We start from the raw sequence: 22,763 nt of genomic DNA on the forward strand, positions 1-22,763 counted from the left end.
TGGGCATGGCCGTGGCATCATGAGTGGGGGTGTGGCTGTGACATCACGAATGTCCGGTGCTGCACCTAACGCTCTAAACTATCGCCAGGTGCTAGGGATAGGGGATAAGATGTCTAGGGGCAGAGTACCCCTTTAAGGGGTTAATAACATATTTCAAACAATACATGTAAAAAAAAAAAAATTTCAAATGTTTGATGTTTGATTTTTTTTATAAGTTTTTTGATGAGCATTGATCAAAAGCACAGAACATGTAAAAACAATCCCTATAGTGTATGTAATAGTACCCTAAATAGTTACATTTAATAGAATCAAACACAATGTTAGTATGCCTTTCTATTTATTGAAATTTTGATCTTCATATGACAAGACATCCAAATATGCTGCATTTATTTATTTGTTTTTAGACATGCTTCTTTCGATACAAGCCACAGCTGAGGATCGCTGTAAAAAAAACAAGTAAAAAGAAAGTTTCAGCATCACGTTTTTTCAGTATACTTCGTTTTATACTAAAATTAGTCTTTGAAAGGATTAACAATGTACTGACACGAGACTGGTAAACAGCAGCATTTTTTAATTAAAATGCTTAAGCCACGTCCCAAAACATGCCATATATTAGTTTTTCCTGTCTAAGCCATGTTCAGAAGCCCAAAAGATTGAATGGAGCAGTGTCCAATGAAACCTTCTTTTAATTGACACATTCTGACCGCTAAATCTTGTATATTTTTGTCTGTAGAGCTGTTAAGGGTCTATTGTTTGTACAGTAAGATGAATTTTTTATTAAGGTAGATGGGACCTTTTGAGCGCTTTTTATTTCACATTATCAGGGATAGGATGTATTCATTTTTTTTCGTTTCTGACATTCACCATGCAGGAACACTAATGGTATATTTTAATGGATCAGACATATCCACAGGTTTCAATTATATTAGCTTGCTACATAGTTGTGTGAGGAAGCAGTGAGAAAGATGAGAAGGAGATGAGTATTATTTTTTTAATAGATAGAACCCAGGCCCTCTGGGTGATTTGTTTGGAGAATTGTATGTTAAGTCCCCTATTGGTTTCTATTTATTTGCTTGTGTTTATGTCTGTAATTCTACACTAAATTTACATATTAACTCAGAAACTGCATCTAAATTTCCTCAGGCTATCCAAATAGGCAAAGGCATAACTCCAGGGATTAATACTTAACCTGTGGCACGTTTTTTGTCCTTTCTGTTTTTAACCCCTTAAGGACCAAGCCCATTTTCACCTTAAGGACCAGGCCAATTTTATTTTTTCGTTTTCGTTTTTTCCTCCTCGCCTTCTAAAATCCATAACTCTTTTATATTTCCATCTACAGACCCATATAAGGGCTTGTTTTTTGCGTGACCAATTGTACTTTGTAATGAAACCTGTCATTTTACCATAAAATGAACGGCAAACCCCCAAAACATTTTTTTTAGGGAGGAAATTATAGTGAAAACAATTTTGCACATTTTGGAGGGTTTTGTTTTCACACTGTACATTTTACGGTAAAAATGACATGTGTTCTTTATTCTGTGGGTCAATATGATTAACCCCTTAAGGACGCACTCAAACGGACCCTTTTCCGAGTCCTTAAGGACTCAGGACCTTTGAGTACGTCCTGTCAAATCCCGGTCCCCCGCTGCTAGCCGGAGGGGCGCCGGAGCCGGATGCCTGCTGAAATCGCGGCATATCGCCCAGGGGGGTCATGATGACCCCCCATGTCGGCGATCGCAGCGCATCGCTCGTCAATTCAGACGAGCGATGGGCTGCGATTCCATTCCCCGCTGCTCGCCGGGCGGGGATCGGAGCCGGATGTCTGCTGATTTCAATCAGCAGACATCCCGGCAGTGTGCCGGAGGAGGTCAGGAGGACCTCCTATACCGGTGATCGCTGCAGGACACCGGTAACTACTTGCCGGCATTCTGCAGCGGTTCCGGGTCATCAGGGTCACTTGTGACCCTGTGACCCGGATATAGATGATGAATGGTGGTGTAATATACACCACCAATCATCATCAGTGCTGTACTGGGGGCTAGCATTGTTGCCACCGCCCCCACTACAGTGTGATTGGGTGGCCAAAGTGTCCACACCAATCACATAGTAATGGGAGGGGATGGTGGGGGCTAGGAGCATGTTGCTCCGTTCTGCCCGCCATTTCAGAGAGATCTGGTGAGCAGGACGGTGATGCCCACCATCCCCTCAGTAAAAAAAAAGTGCCCCTTGCCCCCTTTCTGTGGCCCCTTGGCACAGAATTCCCCAGAGATAGCTTTAGATTAGGTAGGGACAGGTTAGGGTTAAAAAAAAAAAAGTTTTTTTTTTTCAGCGTACATCATTGGGTGTCCGTGGGTCCGTAGCACCTTTAGCTGCGTGACCCCAGCCCTGATGGGTCACTGCGGTCTACTGCCAGCATTTTTTTTTGGCGCAGATCTTTTTTTTTCCCCGTAAGCGTGTGTGCGGACCCTCTTAGTTATAAAAAAGCGTCGGCACCACACAAAAAAAACCGCTGATCAGTACTACGGGACTGATCAGCGGTTTTTTTGTGTGGTGCCGACGCTTTTTTTCGGGTTTTCTAGTGCTTTTTTGCACCCATAGGCGGTCCGTGCCACCAGTAGCAGGCGTGTACTGTGTGGCCGTACCGTACCTGTGTGTGCGGCGTGCCTCACCGCTGTCAATTGATTTATCACTGATCAGCGTTTTTTTTTTTGTGGTAAAGGCACTTTTTTCGGTTACCGCGTTCTTTTTTTGCACCCATAGGCGTTCCGTGCGACCAGTAGCAGGCATGTACTGTGTGGACGGACCGTACCTGCGTGTGCAGCCTGTCCCACCGCTGTTGGTGATTTATCACGGATCAGCTTTTTTTTGGGTTCAGGCGGGTGCATTTTTTCGGGGTTAAGCGTTTTTATTTTATTTTATTTTTCGGGTTTTGTGTGTGGGGGTCTGTGTACAAGCCACCAGCCACTGTTCTGGGCCAAGTGGCCGGACCCCCACTGACTTCTGCGCCCCCTGCCGCCACAAGCGCTAATCAGTGCGCACACCACTGATTAGATAAACGCTTTTTTTTGGCGCAGGGCTTCTTTTTGCGCTAGAAGTCCCCTTTTTTTTTTTTAAAGTCCCCTTTTTTATACTTTTTTTTTCTGTTAGGGCGGGTTAGTTTAGTTTAGTTGGGTTAGGGAGGTAGTATCGCATCACACCACACGCAGCACATACACAAATAAAGTTTCCCCCCCCCCCGTATCCACATTAGAGTAGGGAAATGGCCCGCAGAGAGTTTTCGGCGGAGGAGGCATATGCCATAATTGCCTCCGACACCGAGAGCGGCTCAGAGGACGATTAAGACATCACCTTCCTTATTTCATCGTCCTCCTCATCATCTAGTTCAGATGATGAGCCACCAAGGCGGCGGAGATGCCGCCGTGCGGCGCCGCAAACCTCCTCTGCCCTTGACCCTGTGCCCCATGCTAGTATGAGTCCCCCTGGCGCTCATACTAGTGTAGCCCCCCAGCCAAGTTCACTGTTACATCGTACCGGAGAACTTGTCTGGACTCAGCCAGCGGACCACAAGCACGTGATTCCTGAGTTTGTTGGCGACTCAGGAATCAAAATTAACATTGTCGGGTTCACTGAAATGGACTTTTTCAGTCATTTTTTCAGTGACGACTTTGTTAATTTGATGGTTACACTGACAAATCTGTATGCCCAACAGTTCTTCGCCGCTAACCCGGGCTTATTTTTAGCTAGACTCGGTGGCTTGACTCCAGTGGATGCAGCCGAAATGAGGACATTTTGGGGCCTCGTGCTGCATTTGGGTCTAGTTGAAAAACCCAGTGTCAGGTAATATTGGAGTGGGGACGTCCTTTACCAGACACCCCTCTACAGTATGGCCATGACACGTCCCCGGTTCGAGGCCAGTCGGAGATGTTTGCATTATGCTGATAATGCGGCATGTCCCCCCCGAACTGATCCTGCGTATGACCGCCTGTATAAAATTAGGCCGGTCATCAATCACTTCGGGGCCAGATTTTGGGAAGCCTATGTCCCGGGGCGGGAGGTCGCTATTGATGAGTCGCTCATCAGCTTCAAGGGGAGACTCAGCTTTCGGCAATACATCCCGACCAAGCGAGCGCGGAATGGCGTGAAGATGTATAAACTTTGCGACAGTACCTCCGGGTACACTTGCAAGTTTATAGTGTATGAGGGACGAGATTCCCGTTTTGAACCCCCAGAATGTCCCCCCACTCTGGGTGTTAGCAGGAAAATCGTTTGGGGCCTTTTGCACCCATTGCTAGATAAAGGTTACCACCTTTACGTGGATAACTTTTATGCTAGTATCCCTCTCTTCACATCCCTCCCCGCCAGATCCTCGGTCGCTTGTGGGACAGTCCGGAAGAATCAAAGAGGCCTTCCGCCCCATCCCCTACATGCTCCTATCCCCCAGGGGGAGTCCTGTGCCTTTTCCCATGAGAACCTGTTGTTGGTCCGGTATAAGGACAAGAGGGATGTCCTTATGCTCACCACAATTCATGGGAATGGCAGCACCCCTGTCCCTGTGCGAGGTACCGCGGGACCGTTCCTCAAGCCCGATTGTATTCTGGACTACAATCGGTATATGGGGGGAGTTGATCTTTCTGATCAAGTCCTCAAGCCATGTAATGCCATGCGGAAAACACGTGTATGGTATAAAAAGGTTGCGGTCTACATGGTACAGGTTGCCATGTACAACTCTTTTATACCGTACAAGTACGCTGGCAACACAGGGACATACCTGCAGTTCCAAGAGGTAGTTCTAAGGGCCCTCATCTTTGGTGACCGCCAAGGAGCGGGTCAGAGCACCTCTGGAACTTTAGGTCCCCGGATCGTCCCGGGCCAACACTTTCCTGGTGTGATCCCCAACACTAGAAGGTCGGGACGAACCAAGAAGAAATGTAGAGAGTGTGTCACAAGAAGGGGAGACTGAGGGACACCACCATTCAGTGCGACACTTGCCCAGATAATCCGGGCCTCTGCATAGGCTGCTTCAGGGAGTATCACACTTCCATGGAGTACTAAATTTTCCATCCTTTGCCCTAATTTTTATTCCCCAGAATTTGGCTCCAATGTACCAGTCCAGGGTACATTGACTTCCAAATTTTATACCAAAATACCCTACCCTACCCCCCAATTTTTCCCAATACCCCAATATTTTTTTTCTTCCCCCTAAAAAATGGGTCATGGGACACAGAGTCAACAGCATTGGAGGCTTGCAGTTGCCTCAAATGCGCAACGCTCTCTCTCCCCACCTGAGCGGGTTGCGCATTTGAGGTAACAGAATAGGGACGGCCCCACACATCTCCTTCCCAGAATGATGATTCAGTGTATAGGGTTTGGGGCGGGCATCATTTTAACTTTTGGCTGTACTCTGGGTCATCATTCTGGGAAAATAATTGGCATATCAGTACTAAAATTGCAATTTTCTCCCCCCCCCCCCCCCCCCCCATAGTACAATTCATCCATTCCTGGAAAATAAATGAAGGGAACACACGTCTGTTCCAAATCTCCACTTCACCCTATACACCTTCCCTAGGGGGTGTACTGTTTGTAGTATTCTCACATGTGGGTGTTCCTTTCTTGTATTTTCCTCTGAATGTATGTAACTTGTTAAGTCCGTAACAAACATCCGCCTCAAATGCGAAGAGTTCTTGCTGAGCTCTGTCGTATTTCCAGACGACAATTCGGAGTCACATGTTACTTGTTCCCAGAAAGATGAAGCAGAGCATAGGTTGAAAATTACAATTTTCAAAAGCTACCCCTTATCCATTCCTGGAAAATAATTTTAGGAAACACCTGTGCGTTAAAAATGTCCTCTTTACCCCTATACCCATTCCTCAGGGTGGGTACTTTCTGTAATGGTGTCACATGTGGGTGTTTCATTTTTGTATTTTCATCGGAATGTATGTAACAGTCAGCTACTGATATGCCATAGGCCACAAATACAAAGTGACCTCTATGACTTCTGAGCCTTGTTGTGCGCCCGCCCAGCACCTTACCCCATATGTGGATGTATTTTTATAGTCAGGGGGAAAAGCCCTCCAAAATTTGTAACCCAATATCTCTGTGAAAAAGTAAAAAATTGGGTAACAACAGCATTTTAGTGTAAAAACATCTAATTTTTCAATTTATGCCCATTTTTCAAAAAACCTGTGAGGTGTTATTTCCCACTGTACCCCTTGTTACGTTCATTGAGGGGTGTAGTTTCTAAAATGGTGTCACATGTGTTTATTGTTTTTGGCTGTTATTGCACAATGGGGGCTTTATAAATGCACATGACCCCCGACTTCGATTTCAACAAAATTTCAACTCCTTCTATTCTGAGCATTGTAGTGCGTCCACAGAGCAATTTACATCCACATATGGGGTATTATTTTTTCTCAGACGAAGTCATTCTACAAATTTTGGGGGCCTTTTGCCCTATTACCCAATGTGAAAATGAAACATTTTGGGTAACACTATCAATATAGTACAAAAAAAAAAATCTAATTTTTCACTTTTACGGACCACTGTTCAAAAAACCTGTGAGGTGTAAGTACTCACAGTAACACTGTTACGTTCCCTGAGGGGTCTAATTTCCAAAATGTAATGCCATGTGGTTTTTTTTTTTGGTGTCCTGGCACCATAGTGGCTTCCTAAATGCGGCATGTCCCCAGAGGAACATTTGCTTCCAAAAAGCCAAATGTGACTACTCCTCCTCTGAGACCTGTAGTGCGCCAGCAGAGCACTTTTCACCCCCATATGGGGTGTTTTCTGAATCGGGCTTCAAATTTTGGGGGGTATTTTCTGCTTTTACCCTTTGTAAAAATGTGAATTTTTTGGGAAACCAAGCATTTTAGGTTTACATTTTTTTTTTTTTTACATATGCAAAAGTCGTGAAACCCCTGTGGGGTATTAAGGTTCACTTTACCCCTTGTTACGTTCCCCATGGGGTCTAGTTTCCAAAATGGTATGCCATGTGTTTTTTTTTTTTTGCTGTCCTGGCACCATAGGGGCTTCCTAAATGCGGCATGCCTCCAGAGCAAAATTTGCTTCAAAAAAGCCAAATGTGACTCCTTCCCTTCTGAGACCTGTAGTGCGCCAGCAGAGCACTTTTCACCCCCATATGGGGTGTTTTCTGAATCGGGAGAAATTGGGCTTCAAATTTTGGGGGTATTTTTTGCTTTGACCCTTTGTAAAAATGTAAAATCTTTGGGAAACCAAGCATTTTAGGCAATATTTTTTTTTTTTTTTTTTTTACATTTGCAAAAGTCATGAAACACCTGTGGGGTATTAAGGCTCACTTTATCCCATGTTACATTTCCCGAGGAGTCTAGTTTCCAAAATGGTATGCCATGTGTTTTTTTTTTTTTTTGCTGTTTTGACACCCTAGGGGCTTCCTAAAGGTGACATGCCCCCCCAAAAACCATTTCAGAAAAATGTTCTCTCCAAAATCCCCTTGTCGCTCCTTCCCTTCTGAGCCCTCTACTGCGCCCGCCGAACACTTTACATAGACATATGAGGTATGTCCTTACTCAAGAGAAATTGGGCTACAAATACAAATAAAAATTTTCTCCTTTTACCACTTGCAAAAATTCAAAAATTGGGTCTACAAGAACATGCGAGTGTAAAAAATGAAGATTTTGAATTTTCTCCTTCACTTTGCTGCTATTCCTGTGAAACACCTAAAGGGTTAAAACACTGACTGAATGTCATTTTGAATACTTTGGGGGTGTAGTTTTTATAATGGGGTCATTTGTGGGGTATTTCTAATATGAAGACCCTTCAAATCCTCTTCAAAACTGAACTGGTCCCTGAAAAATTGTGATTTTGGAAATTTTGTGAAAAATTGGAAAATTGCTGCTGAACTTTGAAGCCCTCTGATGTCTTCCAAAAGTAAAAACTCATACATTTTATGATGCAAACATAAAGTAGACATATTGTATATGTGAACCAAAAACAAATATTTTGAATATCCATTTTCCTTACAAGCAGAGAGCTTCAAAGTTAGAAAAATGCAAAATTTTTATTTGTTTCATCAAATTTTGGGATTTTTCACCAAGAAAGGATGCAAGTTACCATAAAATTTTACCAATATGTTAAAGTAGAATATGTCACGAAAAAGCAATCTCGGAATCAGAATGATAACTAAAAGCATTCCAGAGTTATTAATGTTTAAAGTGACAGTGGTCAGAATTGCAGGTTAAAAAGAGCTAAGTCCTTAAGGGGTTAAAATGATTTATATTTTTGTACCTCTTAAAAAAATCTAAAACTCTTTGTTCAAAATCAGTAATCTAAAATCGCCTTATTTTGACCACCGATATCTTTTTAATTTTTCTGTATATAGGGCGATATGAGGGCTCATTTTTTGCGCCGTCATCTTTACTTTATATCAATACCACATTTGCATATATAAAACTTTTAGATAATTTTTATTAATTATTTTTTGAATAAAATGTGACAAAAGCAGCATTTTTGGACTTTTATTTTTTACGTTTACGCCATTCACCGTACGGGATCATTAACATTATATTCTCATAGTTCTGACATTTACGCACGCAGTGATACCAAATATGTTTATTATTTTTTTTTTAGCTTTTTGGGGGTAAAATAGGAAAAACTGAAAAATTTTAATTTTTATTGGGGGAGAGGATTTTTCACTTTTTTTATTCTTACATTTTTCCAAATTTTTTTTATTTTATTTTTTACACTTTTTACGTCCCCATAGGGGACTATCTATTGCAATCATTTGATTGCAAATACTGTTCAGTGCTATGCATAGGACATAGCACCGATCAGTATTATCGGTGATCTTCTGCTCTGGTCTGCTCGATCTCAGACCAGAGCAGAAGAACCCGGTAGAAGGCCGGAGCAAGGTGAGGGGACCTCCGGCCACCATGCTGGATGATCGGATCGCATTGATCAGGGCATCTGAGGGGTTAATGGTGGACATCCGCAGAATCGCGGATGTCGGCCATTACCGGCGGGTCCCCGGCTGCTGCTAGCAGCCGGAACCTGCCGTGTATGACGCGAGCACCGTTTCGATGCTCGCGGTCATACACATGATGTAAATGTACGTCCTGGTGAGGGAAGTCCCGCCAAACCAGGACGTACATTTACGTCCGTGGTCGCTAAGGAGTTAAAGGGGTAAGTGGGACAGAGGATAAGTGATCATGGGGGTCCGACCACTGGGGCTCTCCTTGATCTCCTTTACAGGCACTCAAACTCGGAGACAAGCTTCAGTAACGGCCCGCTCTGCTGATCACAGGCTGAGACGGGACCCTGTCTCAGCTGGTGATTGACTGACTGACTGACTGACTGGGCTGTCACTGAAGCTCGTCTTCCATAGTGGGGGCCGAAATGCGCTAAACACGGGTGAGAAGAATGCCCCTGTATAGGAGATCTTGAGGGGCATCAGCGATCAGACCTCTCGCTTTCAGACGCTTACCGTCTTTCTTGTGCATAGAAGATAAGTTTTACTTCTCCAGAGTGCCTCTTTAAAAACAGGAAGGACACTAGCTTGCCACATGTTTTATTCCCCTTAAGTACCTCGTTAACCTTTGAAACACTTACCTTCTCTTAGCATGACAAAATTCACATAAATTGCCATAGTTAACACCATCAGATCCACAGACTGGTAAATAAAGAAAAAAGCAGGCATCTCTTTGATAGTCTTGGCATTCATCCTGAAGGAGTAAAAATTTGTAAAATATGAAATGCTGCTGACACAGAGGGTCACAATGTAAGATGCTTTTTTTTTTTTTTTTTTTTTTTTTTAGGCCTACCAATACAAATGAAAAGGGAATACAAGAAGTACAGCAGACAATAATATAAGAATGATATACACTGGGGTTCTGCAGGGATAATGTGTATAGTGCAATAGACCTCAATTCATATAAGCAAAGATACATGGAATACATATTGATTTTATATTTAATGAGAATAAAGGCCTCACAGAGCTGAGAGATGCAAAAACCTGTCACAGAGGGGCAATGTATGGGGTAGAACCGCATGGCACAGGAATAGATTCCCCTACCACTGATTTTGTGAATTTTATGAAGTTTATGTTGTTTACATTATTTTATTTAACCTATTGGGGACCAAGGGCATACAGGTACGCCCTTGCGCTCTGATTTTTAAGGACCAAGGGTGTACCTGTACGTCCTTGGCATTTCCAGTCACCGCTGTGCATGGGGCAGTGATGGGAACAGGATGACTGCTGATATCTGTCAGCAGCCATCCCAGGACATCGCCTAGGGAAGTCCTGAGACCCTCCCCCCCCCTTATCAGCGATTGCAGTGATTCCCGGTCAACGGTGACCCCATCGCCCGGAAAATTAGAGTGATCGGCACTGTCAGAAACAGCAGCGATCACCCTGAAGGATAGGGGTGAGGCGACAGGGGTGCCACACCTCCTCCTATCCACTGCCATTGGTCGGTCAGGACTGACTGACCAATGGCAGTTGGGGGGGGCAGGGGGTTAAAGTTAATTTGCCCCGCTGGTAAGAAATCTTCACTGTGGCCTTCTAGAAGTAGCAAAACTGCAACTCCCAGCATACCCAGACAGCCAAAGTCTGGACATGTTGGGAGTTGTAGTTTTGCAAAATTGGGAAGGCCACGGTTTAAAGACCACTGCAGTGCTCTCCAAACTGTGGTATTCAGATGTTGCAAAACTACAATTCCCAGCATTCCCAGACAGTCAGGGATGCTGGGTGGTGTAGTTCTGCAACATCTGGCCCTTTAACTTCAACTCCCAGCATGCCTGGACAGTCTGAGCATGCTTGGAGTTGTAGTTTTGCAACATCTGGAGGGCCACAGTTTGGAAACCACTACACACCGGTCAAACTGTGTCCTTCCAGATGTTGAATAACTACAACTCCCAGCATGCCCTTCAGCTGTCAGTATATGCTGGGAGTTGTAGTTTTGCAACATCTGAATACCACAGTTTGGAGAGCACTGCAGTGGTCTTTAAACCGTGGCCCTCCAAATTTTGCAAAATTACAACTGGAGACACACACTAGTGGGGAAACACCGAGTAAGGGTCTGTTACCTAACTCAGTTTTTCCCAACTCGTGTGCCTACAACTGTTGCAAAACTACAACTCCCAGCACGCACTGACAGACCGTGCATGCTGGGAGTTGTAGTTTTGCAACAGCTGGAGACACACTGGTGGGGAAACACTGAGTTAGCTAACATACCCCAACTAGGTGTTTCCCCATGGAGTACGGAAATACCCCATATGTGGACATAAAGTGCTCTGCAGGCGCACAACAGGGCTCAGGAGTGAAAGTGGACCACGTACATTTGAGGCCTAAAATGGTGATTTGCACAGGGGTGGCTGATAGTTGCAATGGTTCTGACATAAACGCCCAAAAAAAAACACCCACATGTGGTCCCATTTTGGAAACTACATCCCTCAAGGAATGTAATAAGGGGTGCAGTGAGCATTTACACTACACAGGTGTTTGACGAATTGTCATTAAAGTTGAACGTGAAAATGATAAATTAGATTATTTTTTTTTTCACTAAAATGCTGGTGTTAACCCACATTTTCAAAAGGGGTAATAGAACAAAAAGCCACCCCAAATTTGTAACACCATTTCTTCTGAGTAAGAAAATACTCCACATGTAGAGGTAAAGGGCTCTGCGGGCGCACTAAAATGCTCAGAAGAGAAGAAGTAAAATTTAGCTGGAATTGAAGGCCATGTGCGTTTACAAAGCCCCTATGCGGCCAGAACAGTGTTAAACGCAAATGGTGTGTAAATGTTCACTGCACCCCTTATTACATTCTGTGAGGGGTGTAGTTTCCTAAATGGGGTCACATGCAGGGGGGGTTCCACTATTCTGGCCACATGATGGCTTACTAAATGCACATGGCTCCCAACTTCCATTCCAACCAAATTCTTTCTCAAAAAGCTCAATGGCACCCCTTCTCTTCTGAGCCCTGTAGTGCACCCACAGAGCAATTTAGATCCACATATGGGGTACTTCCATACTTAGAAGAAATTGTGTTACAAATTTTGGGGGGCTTTTTCTTCTATTACCCCTTCTGAAAATGAAAAATTTTTGGTAACACCAGAATTTCAGGGGAAAAAAAAAATAAAATTTTTCATTTTCACGTCCCACTTTAACGAAAGTTTGTCCATCACCTGTGGGGTGTAAAGTAGAGATGAGTGAATTTTTGAAAAATTCCATTCGGCCTATTCAATGAATTTTCCGAAAAAATTTTGTTCGGTCCGAATTTATTTGCGGCGAATCTGTATTAAAAATGTCTATTTCTGGCCTACAGAGAGCCTCAATAGGGGTGTAGAACACTTTGCCTTGCTGTAACACGCATAGGTTATATGCTGGGTTAGTGAAATAATACTGTTATTCAGTATAACATGAAGATTAGAGGCATCACTATTAGAATCACTGTCGCAGAGCAGCACAATGACAGAGCCTGGAGGGGACATCAGTATGAGGAGACCATATAGTGGCTGAATGACAAAGCGTGGAGGTGGTGGCAGTATAGGGAGACCATATAGTGCCTGAATGACACAGCGCGGAGGTGGTGACAGCATGAGGAGACCATATAGTGGCCAAATAATACAGCATGGAGGTTTCGGCAGCATGAGGAGACCATACAGTGCCTGAATGACACAGCATGGAGGTGGCGACAGCATGAGGAGACCATATAGTGGCTGAATGACACAGTGTGGAGGTGGCGGCAGCATGAGGAGACCATTTAGTGGCAGAATGACCAGCCTGGAGGTGGCAACAGCCTGACAAGACCATAGGGCCTCACAATTGAAAAGATTAAAGATATGTTTTTAACATTTAAATTGAAGATTTCAAATAGATTAAACTAAAAAAAGTTTTATTTAATCTTCCAGCAGCAGGAGGAGACCACATGGCGGTACAGTGACACAGCCTGGAGGAGGTGGAATCATGAGGAGACCATATGGTGGCTGAATGACACAGCCTGGAGTTAGCGGCAGCAAGAGCAGACCATTTAGTGGCTGAATGACACAGCCTGGATTTGGCAGCAGCATGAGGAGACCATATAGTGGCTGAATGACCCAGCCTGGAGGTGGCAACAGCCTGACGAGACCACAGGGCCTCACAATTGAAAAGATTAAAGACATTTTTTTTACATTTAAATTGAAGATTTCAAATAGATGAACTTAAAAAGTTTTATCTAATGTGCCAGCAGCATGAGAAGACCACATGGTGGTACACTGACACAGCCTGGAGGTGGCGGAAGCATGAGGAGGCCATATAGTGGCTGAATGACACAGCCTGGAGTTGGCGGCCTCATGAGGAGACCATATAGTTGCCAAATGAGACAGCTGGAGGTGGCACCAGCATGAGGAGAACATATGGTGGCAGAACAGGATGACCGTGTTAACCAATCGATGACGGCAGATGGGTTGCTGTTCGAGGCACGACCGCTAGCTGATACCGGGAGCTCAGGCCTTTCGCTGCCACTCCTGCTGCCACTGGCCCCTAGTCTGCTGCGACCTCTGCCTGATGAATTTAGGCTTCTGACACTCCTCTGTGCACTCTTAGTGCGTATATGTGGGGAGTACAATACACTCTACTGCGCTTAAAACAATATTTGTCTACAACACCAGCAGGTGTGTACTTTTGGCTGGCCTTTCACAGTATCTAGGCCCTTAAGACTTTAACAGGAACAAAATGGTACACCACTTAGATGTACGCGCAGGTTACACTTAGAGGACAACAAGCTTTTAGTGCTCTGTTGATAGGCTGCATGCTGCATGTGATTCAGGGTGAACCCACCTACCCTTGTTCCCGTCTTCCCAGGATTCCTTGCCCCATGTCCTCACATGTGGATCCGACATTTTAGATACCTTTGAGCTTGGACCGCACTAAATAGAGTTTATTGAAGCGATTTATTGTTCTGGCATCATGGGGGGCTTCCTAAATGCGGAATGCCTCCCAAAAACCATTTCAGCAAAATTTGCTCTTCAAAAGCCCAATGCCGCTTCTTCCCTTCTGAGCACTCTAGTGCACCCACAGAGCACCTTACATCCACATATGAGGTATTTCCCTACTCGAGAGAAATTGTGTTACAAATTCTGGGGGGCTTTTTTCCTGTTACCCCTTTTGAAAATGAAACAAATGGGGCTACAAGAACATGTTAGGGTATGTTCACACTAAGGAATTGGAGAGGAATTTCCACGAGTAATTCTGCTCGCTTATTCCTCTCCAATTCATTCAGCAGTGCCATACCCCATAGTATTTAGTTAACTTTCTTCTTCTCAGTTCACACTGAGGGAATTCCGCTAGCGGAATTCTGTCACAGAATTCCGTTCTGCATGAAGAATGAACATGTTCTTTCTTCATGCGGAATTCAGCTCGTAACTCCATAGAAGTCAATGTAAACAATTTTGGCAATCTGCCACGCTTCCGCGCGGAATTCACGCATTACTGTGTGTCCTATCCGCTTTCATTTCCACAAGGAAATCAGAGTGGAATTCAGCGTGAATTCCGCGAGGACTCCATAAAAATTCCGTGCAAATTCCGCACGGAAAAAAAACTGCGTTTTTCAGCTGATTTTTTAAGCGAACATTCCGCTCACACCTTAACCAGTGTGAACATACCCTTAGTGTAAAAAATGAAGATTTTGAATTTTCTCCTCCACTTTGCTGCTATTCCTGTGAAACACCTAAAGGGTTAAACTTTCTGAATGACAGTTTGAATACTTTGAGGGGTGAAGTTTTTACAATGGGGTCTGTTATGGGGGATTTCTATCATAATGACCCTCGAATTTACTTCACAACTGAAACGGTCCCTAAAAAATGTAAAATTTTCGTGAAGAACTGGAAAATTGCTGCTATACTTTAAAGCCCTCTAATGTCTTCAAAAAGTAAAAACATGTCAACGTTATGATGCAAACATATAGTGAATCAATATAGAACATTTATTTGGCATGTAAATTTTTCATACAAGTGAGAGAGTTTCAAAGTTAGACAAATGCAAAATGTTCAAATTTTTCCTGAAATTTTTGAATTTTTCACCAAAAATGCTGCTAGTATCGACAAAAATTTACCACTTACATGAAGTACAGGGTGGGCCTGGATACACCTTAATAAAATGGGAATGGTTGGCGATATTAACTTCCTGTTTGTGGCACACTAGTATATGTGAGGGGGGAAACTTTTCAAGATGGGGGTGATCATGGCGGCCATTTTGAAGTTGGCCATTTTGAATCCAACTTTTGTTTTTTCAATAGGAAGAGGGTCATGTGACACATCAAACTTATTAGGAATTTCACAAGAAAAACAATGATGTGCTTGGTTTTAATGTAACTTTAGTCTTTCATGAGTTATTTACAAGTTTTATTGTGTTGGATTGTCAATGCAACCCTCTTCTCCCACTCTTCACACACTGATAGCAACACCGCAGGAGAAATGCTAACACAAGCTTCCAGTATCCAGTAGTTTCAGGTGCTGCAGAATGGGCAAAACAAAAATTGGAACAAGACCCTCAGTTTATGCAGAAGATTTTGTTCAGTGATGAGGCAAACTTTTATGTGAATTGTGAAGTTAACAAACAAAACCACCGCTATTGGTCTAACACTATCCCACATTGGATAGATCCCTCCAAGATTGTTGGAACACAAAATTGATGGTATGGTGTGGTATATGGGGTACAAAGATAGTGGGGCCATTCTTCATCAATGGAAACCTCAAGGCCACTGGATATGCGAAATTGCTATATGATTATGTGTTTCCCTCTTCATGCACTGAAGCTGGCACGTTTCCTGAGTTTTTCCAGCAAGATGGTGCACCACCACATTATGGGTGTCAGGTCCGAGCATTCCTAGATGAACAGTTTCCTGGAAAGTGGATTGGTCGTCGTGGGCCAGTTGAATGGCCCCCAAGGTCTCCCGATCTGACCCCCTTAGACTTTTATCTTTGGAGTCATCTGAAGGCAATTGTCTATGCTGTGAAGATACGAGATGTGCAGCACCTGAAACTACGGATACTGGAAGCCTGTGCTAGCACTTCTCCTGCAGTGTTGCTATCAGTGTGTGAAGAGTGGGAGAAGAGGGTTGCATTGACATTCCAACACAATGGGCAGCACATTGAACACATTTTATAAGTGGCCAGAAACTTGGAAATAACTCATGAGAGACTAAAGTTACGTTAAAACCAAGCACATCATTGTTTTTCTTGTGAAATTCCCAATAAGTTTGATGTGTCACATGACCCTCTTCCTATTGAAAAAACAAAAGTTGGATTCAAAATGGCTGACTTCAAAATGGCCGCCATGGTTACCACCCATCTTGAAAAGTTTCCCCCCCTCACATATACTAATGTGCCACAAACAGGAAGTTAATATCACCAACCATTCCCATTTTATTAAGGTGTATCCATATAAATGGCCCACCCTGTAGAATATGTCATGAATAAACATTCTCGGAATCAAATTTATAAGTACAAAGCATCCCAGAGTTATTAATGCATAAAGTGACAGAGATCTGATTTGCAAAAAAATGGCCTGGTCCTTAAGGTCAAAATGGGTTTGGTCCCCAAGGGGGTTAAAATTGGAAAAGAGGGATGATTCAAACTTTTATTAGGAAAGGAGTTAATTCACATTTATAAACTTTTTTTTTTTACTTAATTTGTTTAATTTTTTTTAGTCATTAGATTGCATAACTGCATACACTGCTATGCCACTGCACAGCATTGATCAGTGTTATCAGCTCTCCATAGCTCCAGCCTGCCATAGCTTCCTGGAGCATTGGAGCAAAGACGTGCACCCGATCTATATACACTGCTCAAAAAAATAAAGGGAACACTAAGATAAGACATTCTAGATCTGAATGAATGAACTAATCTTATGAAATACTTTCGTCTTTACATAGTTGAATGTGCTGACAACAAAATCACACAAAAATTACCAAAGTAATCAAAGAAATCAAATTTATGAACCCATGGAGGTCTGGATATGAAGTCACACTCAAAAGTGGAAAACCACACTACAGGCTGATACAACTTTGATGTAATGTCCTTAAAACAAGTCAAAATGAGGCTCAGTAGTGTGTGTGGCCTCCATGTGCCCGTATGACTTCCCTACAATGCCTGCGCATGCTCCTGATGAGCTAATGGATGGTCTCCTAAAGGATGTCCTCCCAGACCTGGACTAAAGCATCTGCCAACTTCTGGACAGTCTTTGGTGCAACGTGGCATTGATGAATGGAGTGAGACATGATGTCCCAGATGTGCTCATTCGGATTTAGGTCTGGGGAACAGGCGGGCCAGTCCATAGCATCAATGCCTTCCTCTTGCAGGAACTGCTGACACACTCCAGCCACATGAGGTCTAGCATTGTCTTGCATTAGGAGGAAACCAGGACCAATCGCACCAGCATATGGTCTCACAAGGGGTCTGAGGATCTCATCTCAGTACCTAATGGCAGTCAGGCTACCTCTGGCATGCACATGGAGGGCTGTGCAGCCCCCCCAAAGAAATGCCACCCCACACCATTACTGAGCCACCGCCAAACCGGTCATGCTGGAGGATGTTGCAGGCAGCAGAACGTTCTCCACGGCGTCTGTCACATGGGTTCAGTGCGAACCTGTTTTTATCTGAAGAGCACAGGGCGCCAGTGGCGAATTTGCCAATTCTGGTGTTCTCTGGCAAATGCCAAACGTCCTGCACGGTGTTGGGCTGTTAGCACAACCCCCACCTTTGGACTTTGGGCCCTCATAATACCCTGATGGAGTCTGTTTCTGTGGAGTCTGTTTTTGTTTCTCCACATTCTCCTGATGTATTGACCTGTCTCCTGGTAGCGCCTCCATGCTCTGGACACTACGCTGACAGACACTGCAAAGCTTCTTGTCACAGCTCGCATTTATGTGCCATCCTGGATGAGCTGCACTACCTGAGCCACTTGTGTGGGTTGTAGACTCTGTCTCATGCTACCACTAGAGTGAAAGCACTGCCAACATTCAAAAGGGACCATAATGTGGTGTCCCAGTACTGTATTTCATACTTTACCTGGTGTGCTGGGTCCCCAAAGTCAGAGCTCCTTGGTACCGTTGGGGTCCGCTTTCTGAGATAATCCCTAGTCACCTCTTCATTCTTTAATTTTATGTGTTACATGTATATAATTAGTGTGATGTATTGAGCTATATAGTGTCTGCAGGACCTTAGGTCACATGAATAATGTTTCTACTGTTATGGTATGCTAAAGGACCTTCCAGGTCACGTGGGTAGTCACATGTTTTACCATAATCCTTTTTGTAAAGGACTGACAGTTGGGATGAATCAATCAGCTCAAGGCCAGCCCCTGCCCATATAAGGGAGCTGCAAGCCAATCCTCTCTCTCTTCTCTTGCGCTCTTGCTCCTGAGCTGAAAAGCAAGCAGCATCTCTTGGGTTCCGGTTAGCCGACAGAGGAGATCCGTGCGACTTACAAGGCAAAACCAGGCCTGAAGCCTAACCGTGAGTTACTAAATCAAATCCCCGCTAAAGCTTGTGTGACTGCTGGACCTGAAACCAATCCCCCAATCCTCATAGATTGTACATATGTAAAGACTGTTCCTGTTTTACCTCTGCATAAAATCTGCAGTAAAGTTTTCTACAGTTTTCTGAATCTCCGGTTGTGGACAATCATTTATTCCTCCCTATCGTTCTTGGGATGGGTGGCGATAGGACAAGTATCTATTGAGGAGCCCTCACCCTGGCATCATGACAGTTAAGGATTACACCAGCACCCTTTCATAACTGCACAGCTACATCCCATATACCCTATACCCCCACAAGCTTACCACAATAACATAAGCCAGGAAGCATAGGAACTGAGAAGTGGTCTGTGGTCACCACCTGCAGAACCACTCCTTTATTGAGGGTGTCTTGCTAATTGCCTATCATTTCCACCTGTTGTCTGTTCCATTTGCAAAACTGCATGTGAAATTGATTGTCAATCAGTGTTGCTTCCTGAGTGGACAGTGTGATTTCACACGTGTGATTGACTTGGTGTTTCATTGTTTTGTTTAAGTGTTCACTTTATCTTTTTGAGCAGTGTATATTTTTTCTTTTTGGTATCATGATTTTGTGCTTTTTTGCACATTTAGATTTTCATGCCAACCATTGTTTGAGATCACAGGTATGGGGAATAGCACTACCAAACATCATGGCCTACCACAAAGCTAACCTCCTCACGCAGTCCCTAACTGGTTCAAGAATGATGAAACTCAGAAACCATGGGCTAAGATCTAAAAAAATATTCTCCAAGTGATGGACTGCTCACATATATTAAATTCCATTAGGGCGAATGATCATTTATGCAAAATCCCAGACTGCTAAAACAAACGTATCAAAACAGAACACAATATTCACATAGTTTCTCTACAACATTTTAAAGGTATTAAGAATGTAAGGTCATGAGGTCCAAAGGGTATCTCGAAATCATCATTAAAGGGGTACTCCGGTGGAAAACATTTTTTTTTTTAAATCAACTGGTGCCAGAAAGTTAAACAGATTTGTAAATTACTTCTATTAAAAAATATTTACCCTTCCAGTACTTTTTAGCAGCTGTATGCTACCGAGGAAATTCTTTTCTTTTTTACTTTCTTTTTTGTCTTGTCCACAGTGCACGTGTCCGTGTCAGGAACTGTGCAGAGCAGCATAGGTTTGCAATGGGGATTTTCTCCTGCCCTTGACAGTTCCTGATACAGGCATCAGGTGTCAGCAGAGTGCACTGTGGACAAGACAAGATCATTTATCACATAGTTCTTTGGTGTATTTGACTATAATGGGGTTCCCTTATTCCATAGGGATTTTCTGTAGCCCTGTTTTGCTATCGTGCCATCAGAGGGACGGGTTCTAGAGCCACCAGATACACGTCAGGTGTTCTGCCAAAGCAGAACAGTGTTCTCTCTACTTCGGACCCTCTTTCGTGTAAGTATCTCTTAGTTGTGGTGGAGGAGAGCTCTGTATCTGGACTATCCAGTCCAATCTAAGTATTTACCCTTCCTCTATTATCTTTATAGGACATGTATGAGTGTGCTTTCCTGGGCTCACTGTGAGGATCCCTAATACACCTTATCATTGAGCAGGTACGCGCTGGTTTGTGACACTGTATCTGTGTTTTTTTTTGGTTTTTTTTTTACAGATAGTGATCCTGCTCCATTTCTAGCTACTGTATCTGCATCGTCTGCGTCTACTGGGGTATCATTGAGCACGGCATGCTGGGGGATTGTCCATCTGTTTTACGTTCTACAGCCAATGCTGTTCCCTTATTATTAATGGTCACTACTAGGGTTGAGCGAACTTTTGAAAAGTTCGAATTGTTGATTTCGAGGAACTTTTTCAAAATTGCTGGTTCGATTCAGCTCGATTCAACGCAAACCAGCAACTAAATAAGGCCCTAAACATGTTAATAATAATGTCTATTTGCTCTAAATCCCTGAAAACACTGCTAGGAATGTATTTAAAGAGTTGAAATGTGTTTTTAAGGCTCAGTTATTACTACAAGTGGTAACCCATAGTAACTAACAATTAGATTTTTCCAGGCGTTCCAAAAATGATATTTTTTTGGAGTAGCAACAGCTTTGTAATCTGCTAATCCAAGAAGATGGCATGGAAATATTACAAGTGTTCAAAAAATTATCCCTTTTTGGGAGTAGCAACAAAATTGGCAGACTGGCATTAGCCAGCGTACAACAGGAGATGGAAGACTGGCATTTTTTTTTTTGGCCAGGCAGCCCAGGCCTGACTGAAGGTAGCAGCAGAAGTAAGAGCGATGGTGGACTACTGCTATACTAGTAGCCAGCATACAGCAGGAAGAGGCAGACTGGTAAGAGTTGTAGTAGACTGCGGACAGCAAGCAGATGAAAATTTAGTTTTTTTGTAAATTTGGCCAAGTGGCTCAGGCTTGGTTGGAGCTAGCAGCAGCAATGGTGATGGCTAAGTTGTGGCATTGGTAGTATCCAGCACACAGCAGGACTAGTAAGAGTTTTAGTATCCTGCGGATAGCAGGAGGTTCAGAAATGTATTTGATTAAAGGCAGCCCAGGCCCAGCTGGAAGTAGTCAAATTCTGCACAGCACAGGTTGTGCTGCAAACTGACAACTACAAGGAGTGGCCCACTATCAGCACCTATTGATGTGATTAAAATTTGGCCAGCCAGGTAACCAAGGCCTGGCTGGAAGTAGTCGAATTCTGCAGAGCACTGATTGTTCTGCACACTGACAACTGCATGTGTGATTGTGGCCTCCTTGTTCCCCCTCTGCACATCCACCATGATGCCTTACAGTATCTGCACCACACCTACCACCACAAGTCCCACTGGTGCTATGCTCGGCCACTGCATCCCCCTCCACCACTTGAGCAACACACCCCAAAGGGTGACCATGACAGCTCTTCCTTGTGGCTCATGCTATACATCTGCCATGGGGGTGTGGGGGGGTTGGTAGGGGAAGCAAAGACAGAGATAAGGAAACAGAGCATCTAGGACAAACAATTCCTTTACCAGACGTATTTTTGGGGTCTTGGTAAAGATTCTGTTTGATAAAACCCAATAATACTCATGAACATTCTGTTTACAAAGCAGATGCGGGTCACTTGCAGACGGATTTAACTTTTCTGCAAAAAAAGCTATAATATATTTTTTTTAGCAAACCAATAGTATTCATGAAAACTGCATTAACAGGTCAAATCCAATAAGATGTTAGATCACGGGGGCCCTTGCGATCTCTGTGCATGTAGCAGCTGGAACACGGAACCTTGCAGCTTCCGCATTTGTGATGTCACACCATTCCTCCTCCATTCATGTCTATGGGAGGGGGCTAGTACATAGCAGTCATGCCTCCTCCCATAGATGTGAATGGAGGGGGCGTGGCAGCTAGCATCGGCAGTCATTGGGCACGGAGCGGAGTTCGCTCCTTGCACTGAATGACAGGGGTGCAACAGTGGAGATCTTTGGATAGGGGATAATATGTTTTCAGCAGAGTACCCCTTTAAACAGGACAGTCACCTAGAACACATTCATTCAAATGAGTGCAAATTTGTTGCTAAGAGGAACAGCACAGTGGAGAATACAGAAACTAAGGGTTCTACTTGTTTGACATATAAAGGCAATGTCCCCTGCAGTCGTCCACAATGCAGCCTATGCAAATTCATGCGACAGACTTCTGAGTTCAGGTCTGAAGTAACATTGAAAACTTACTAAATTACTAGCTATTTATCATGTGAATCCACTTATATGGTCTATTGCATAATGTGTGATACTTGCACATTACAATATAAAGGATCTACTACCAGAAAACTAAAAAAAATTAGTTGCCGAGCATGTAGCATGTACAAAGTTCACACACGGGTGTTGTCAGGGGTGTCAAAACATTTCAGGGATCGTCACCAGGGCTCTCTGCTCTCTATGAAGGTAAGGCTAGGTTCACATGGCCGATGTCTCCTGTCCCGCAATCCTCCCATCATTGCTGCTAAACGGACCATACTAGCAAATGGATGCAAACTGATGCAAAAGGATGCCATTAGGTGGCATCCTGTTGTATCAGTTTTTAATCCTTTTGTTTTTATTCTTATCTGGCTACTTCTTGATTCCTCACACCTCTTCTGAGCATGCTCAGAAGTAATAACAGATCAAAAACGGATTGGAAAAAAATGGAGACATTAACCCCTTAAGGACCAAGCCCATTTTAACCTTAACCTCTTAAGGACGTAGAGCGTACCTGTACTCTCTACGCCCGGTCCCAGTATTTAAAACTGGGTCACGCCGTG

At 43.6% G+C, this 22,763-nt stretch overlaps 1 protein-coding gene across 3 annotated transcripts in view; it reads right to left on the reverse strand.

Annotated features, from left to right (window-relative positions):
- Positions 1-208: 208 nt before the first annotated feature.
- Positions 209-22,763, reverse strand: part of LOC130369632 (double-headed protease inhibitor, submandibular gland-like) — a 50,276-nt gene continuing 27,721 nt past the window's right edge. For 2 of the 3 annotated variants that reach the window (XM_056575102.1, XM_056575101.1), the window contains 2 exons: positions 9,583-9,695; positions 209-441 (listed from right to left, as the gene is read on the reverse strand). In XM_056575102.1, coding sequence (XP_056431077.1) covers positions 387-441; positions 9,583-9,695 — 168 coding nt within the window. In that variant the 3' untranslated portion in view covers positions 209-386. Of the gene's footprint in view, positions 442-9,582; positions 9,696-18,022; positions 18,168-22,763 lie in introns of those variants that run through there. The other variant, XR_008892845.1, reaches the window with a different exon arrangement.

This window comes from Hyla sarda, chromosome 4 (assembly GCF_029499605.1).
Source record: "Hyla sarda isolate aHylSar1 chromosome 4, aHylSar1.hap1, whole genome shotgun sequence".
Classification (NCBI taxonomy): Eukaryota; Metazoa; Chordata; class Amphibia; order Anura; family Hylidae; genus Hyla; species Hyla sarda.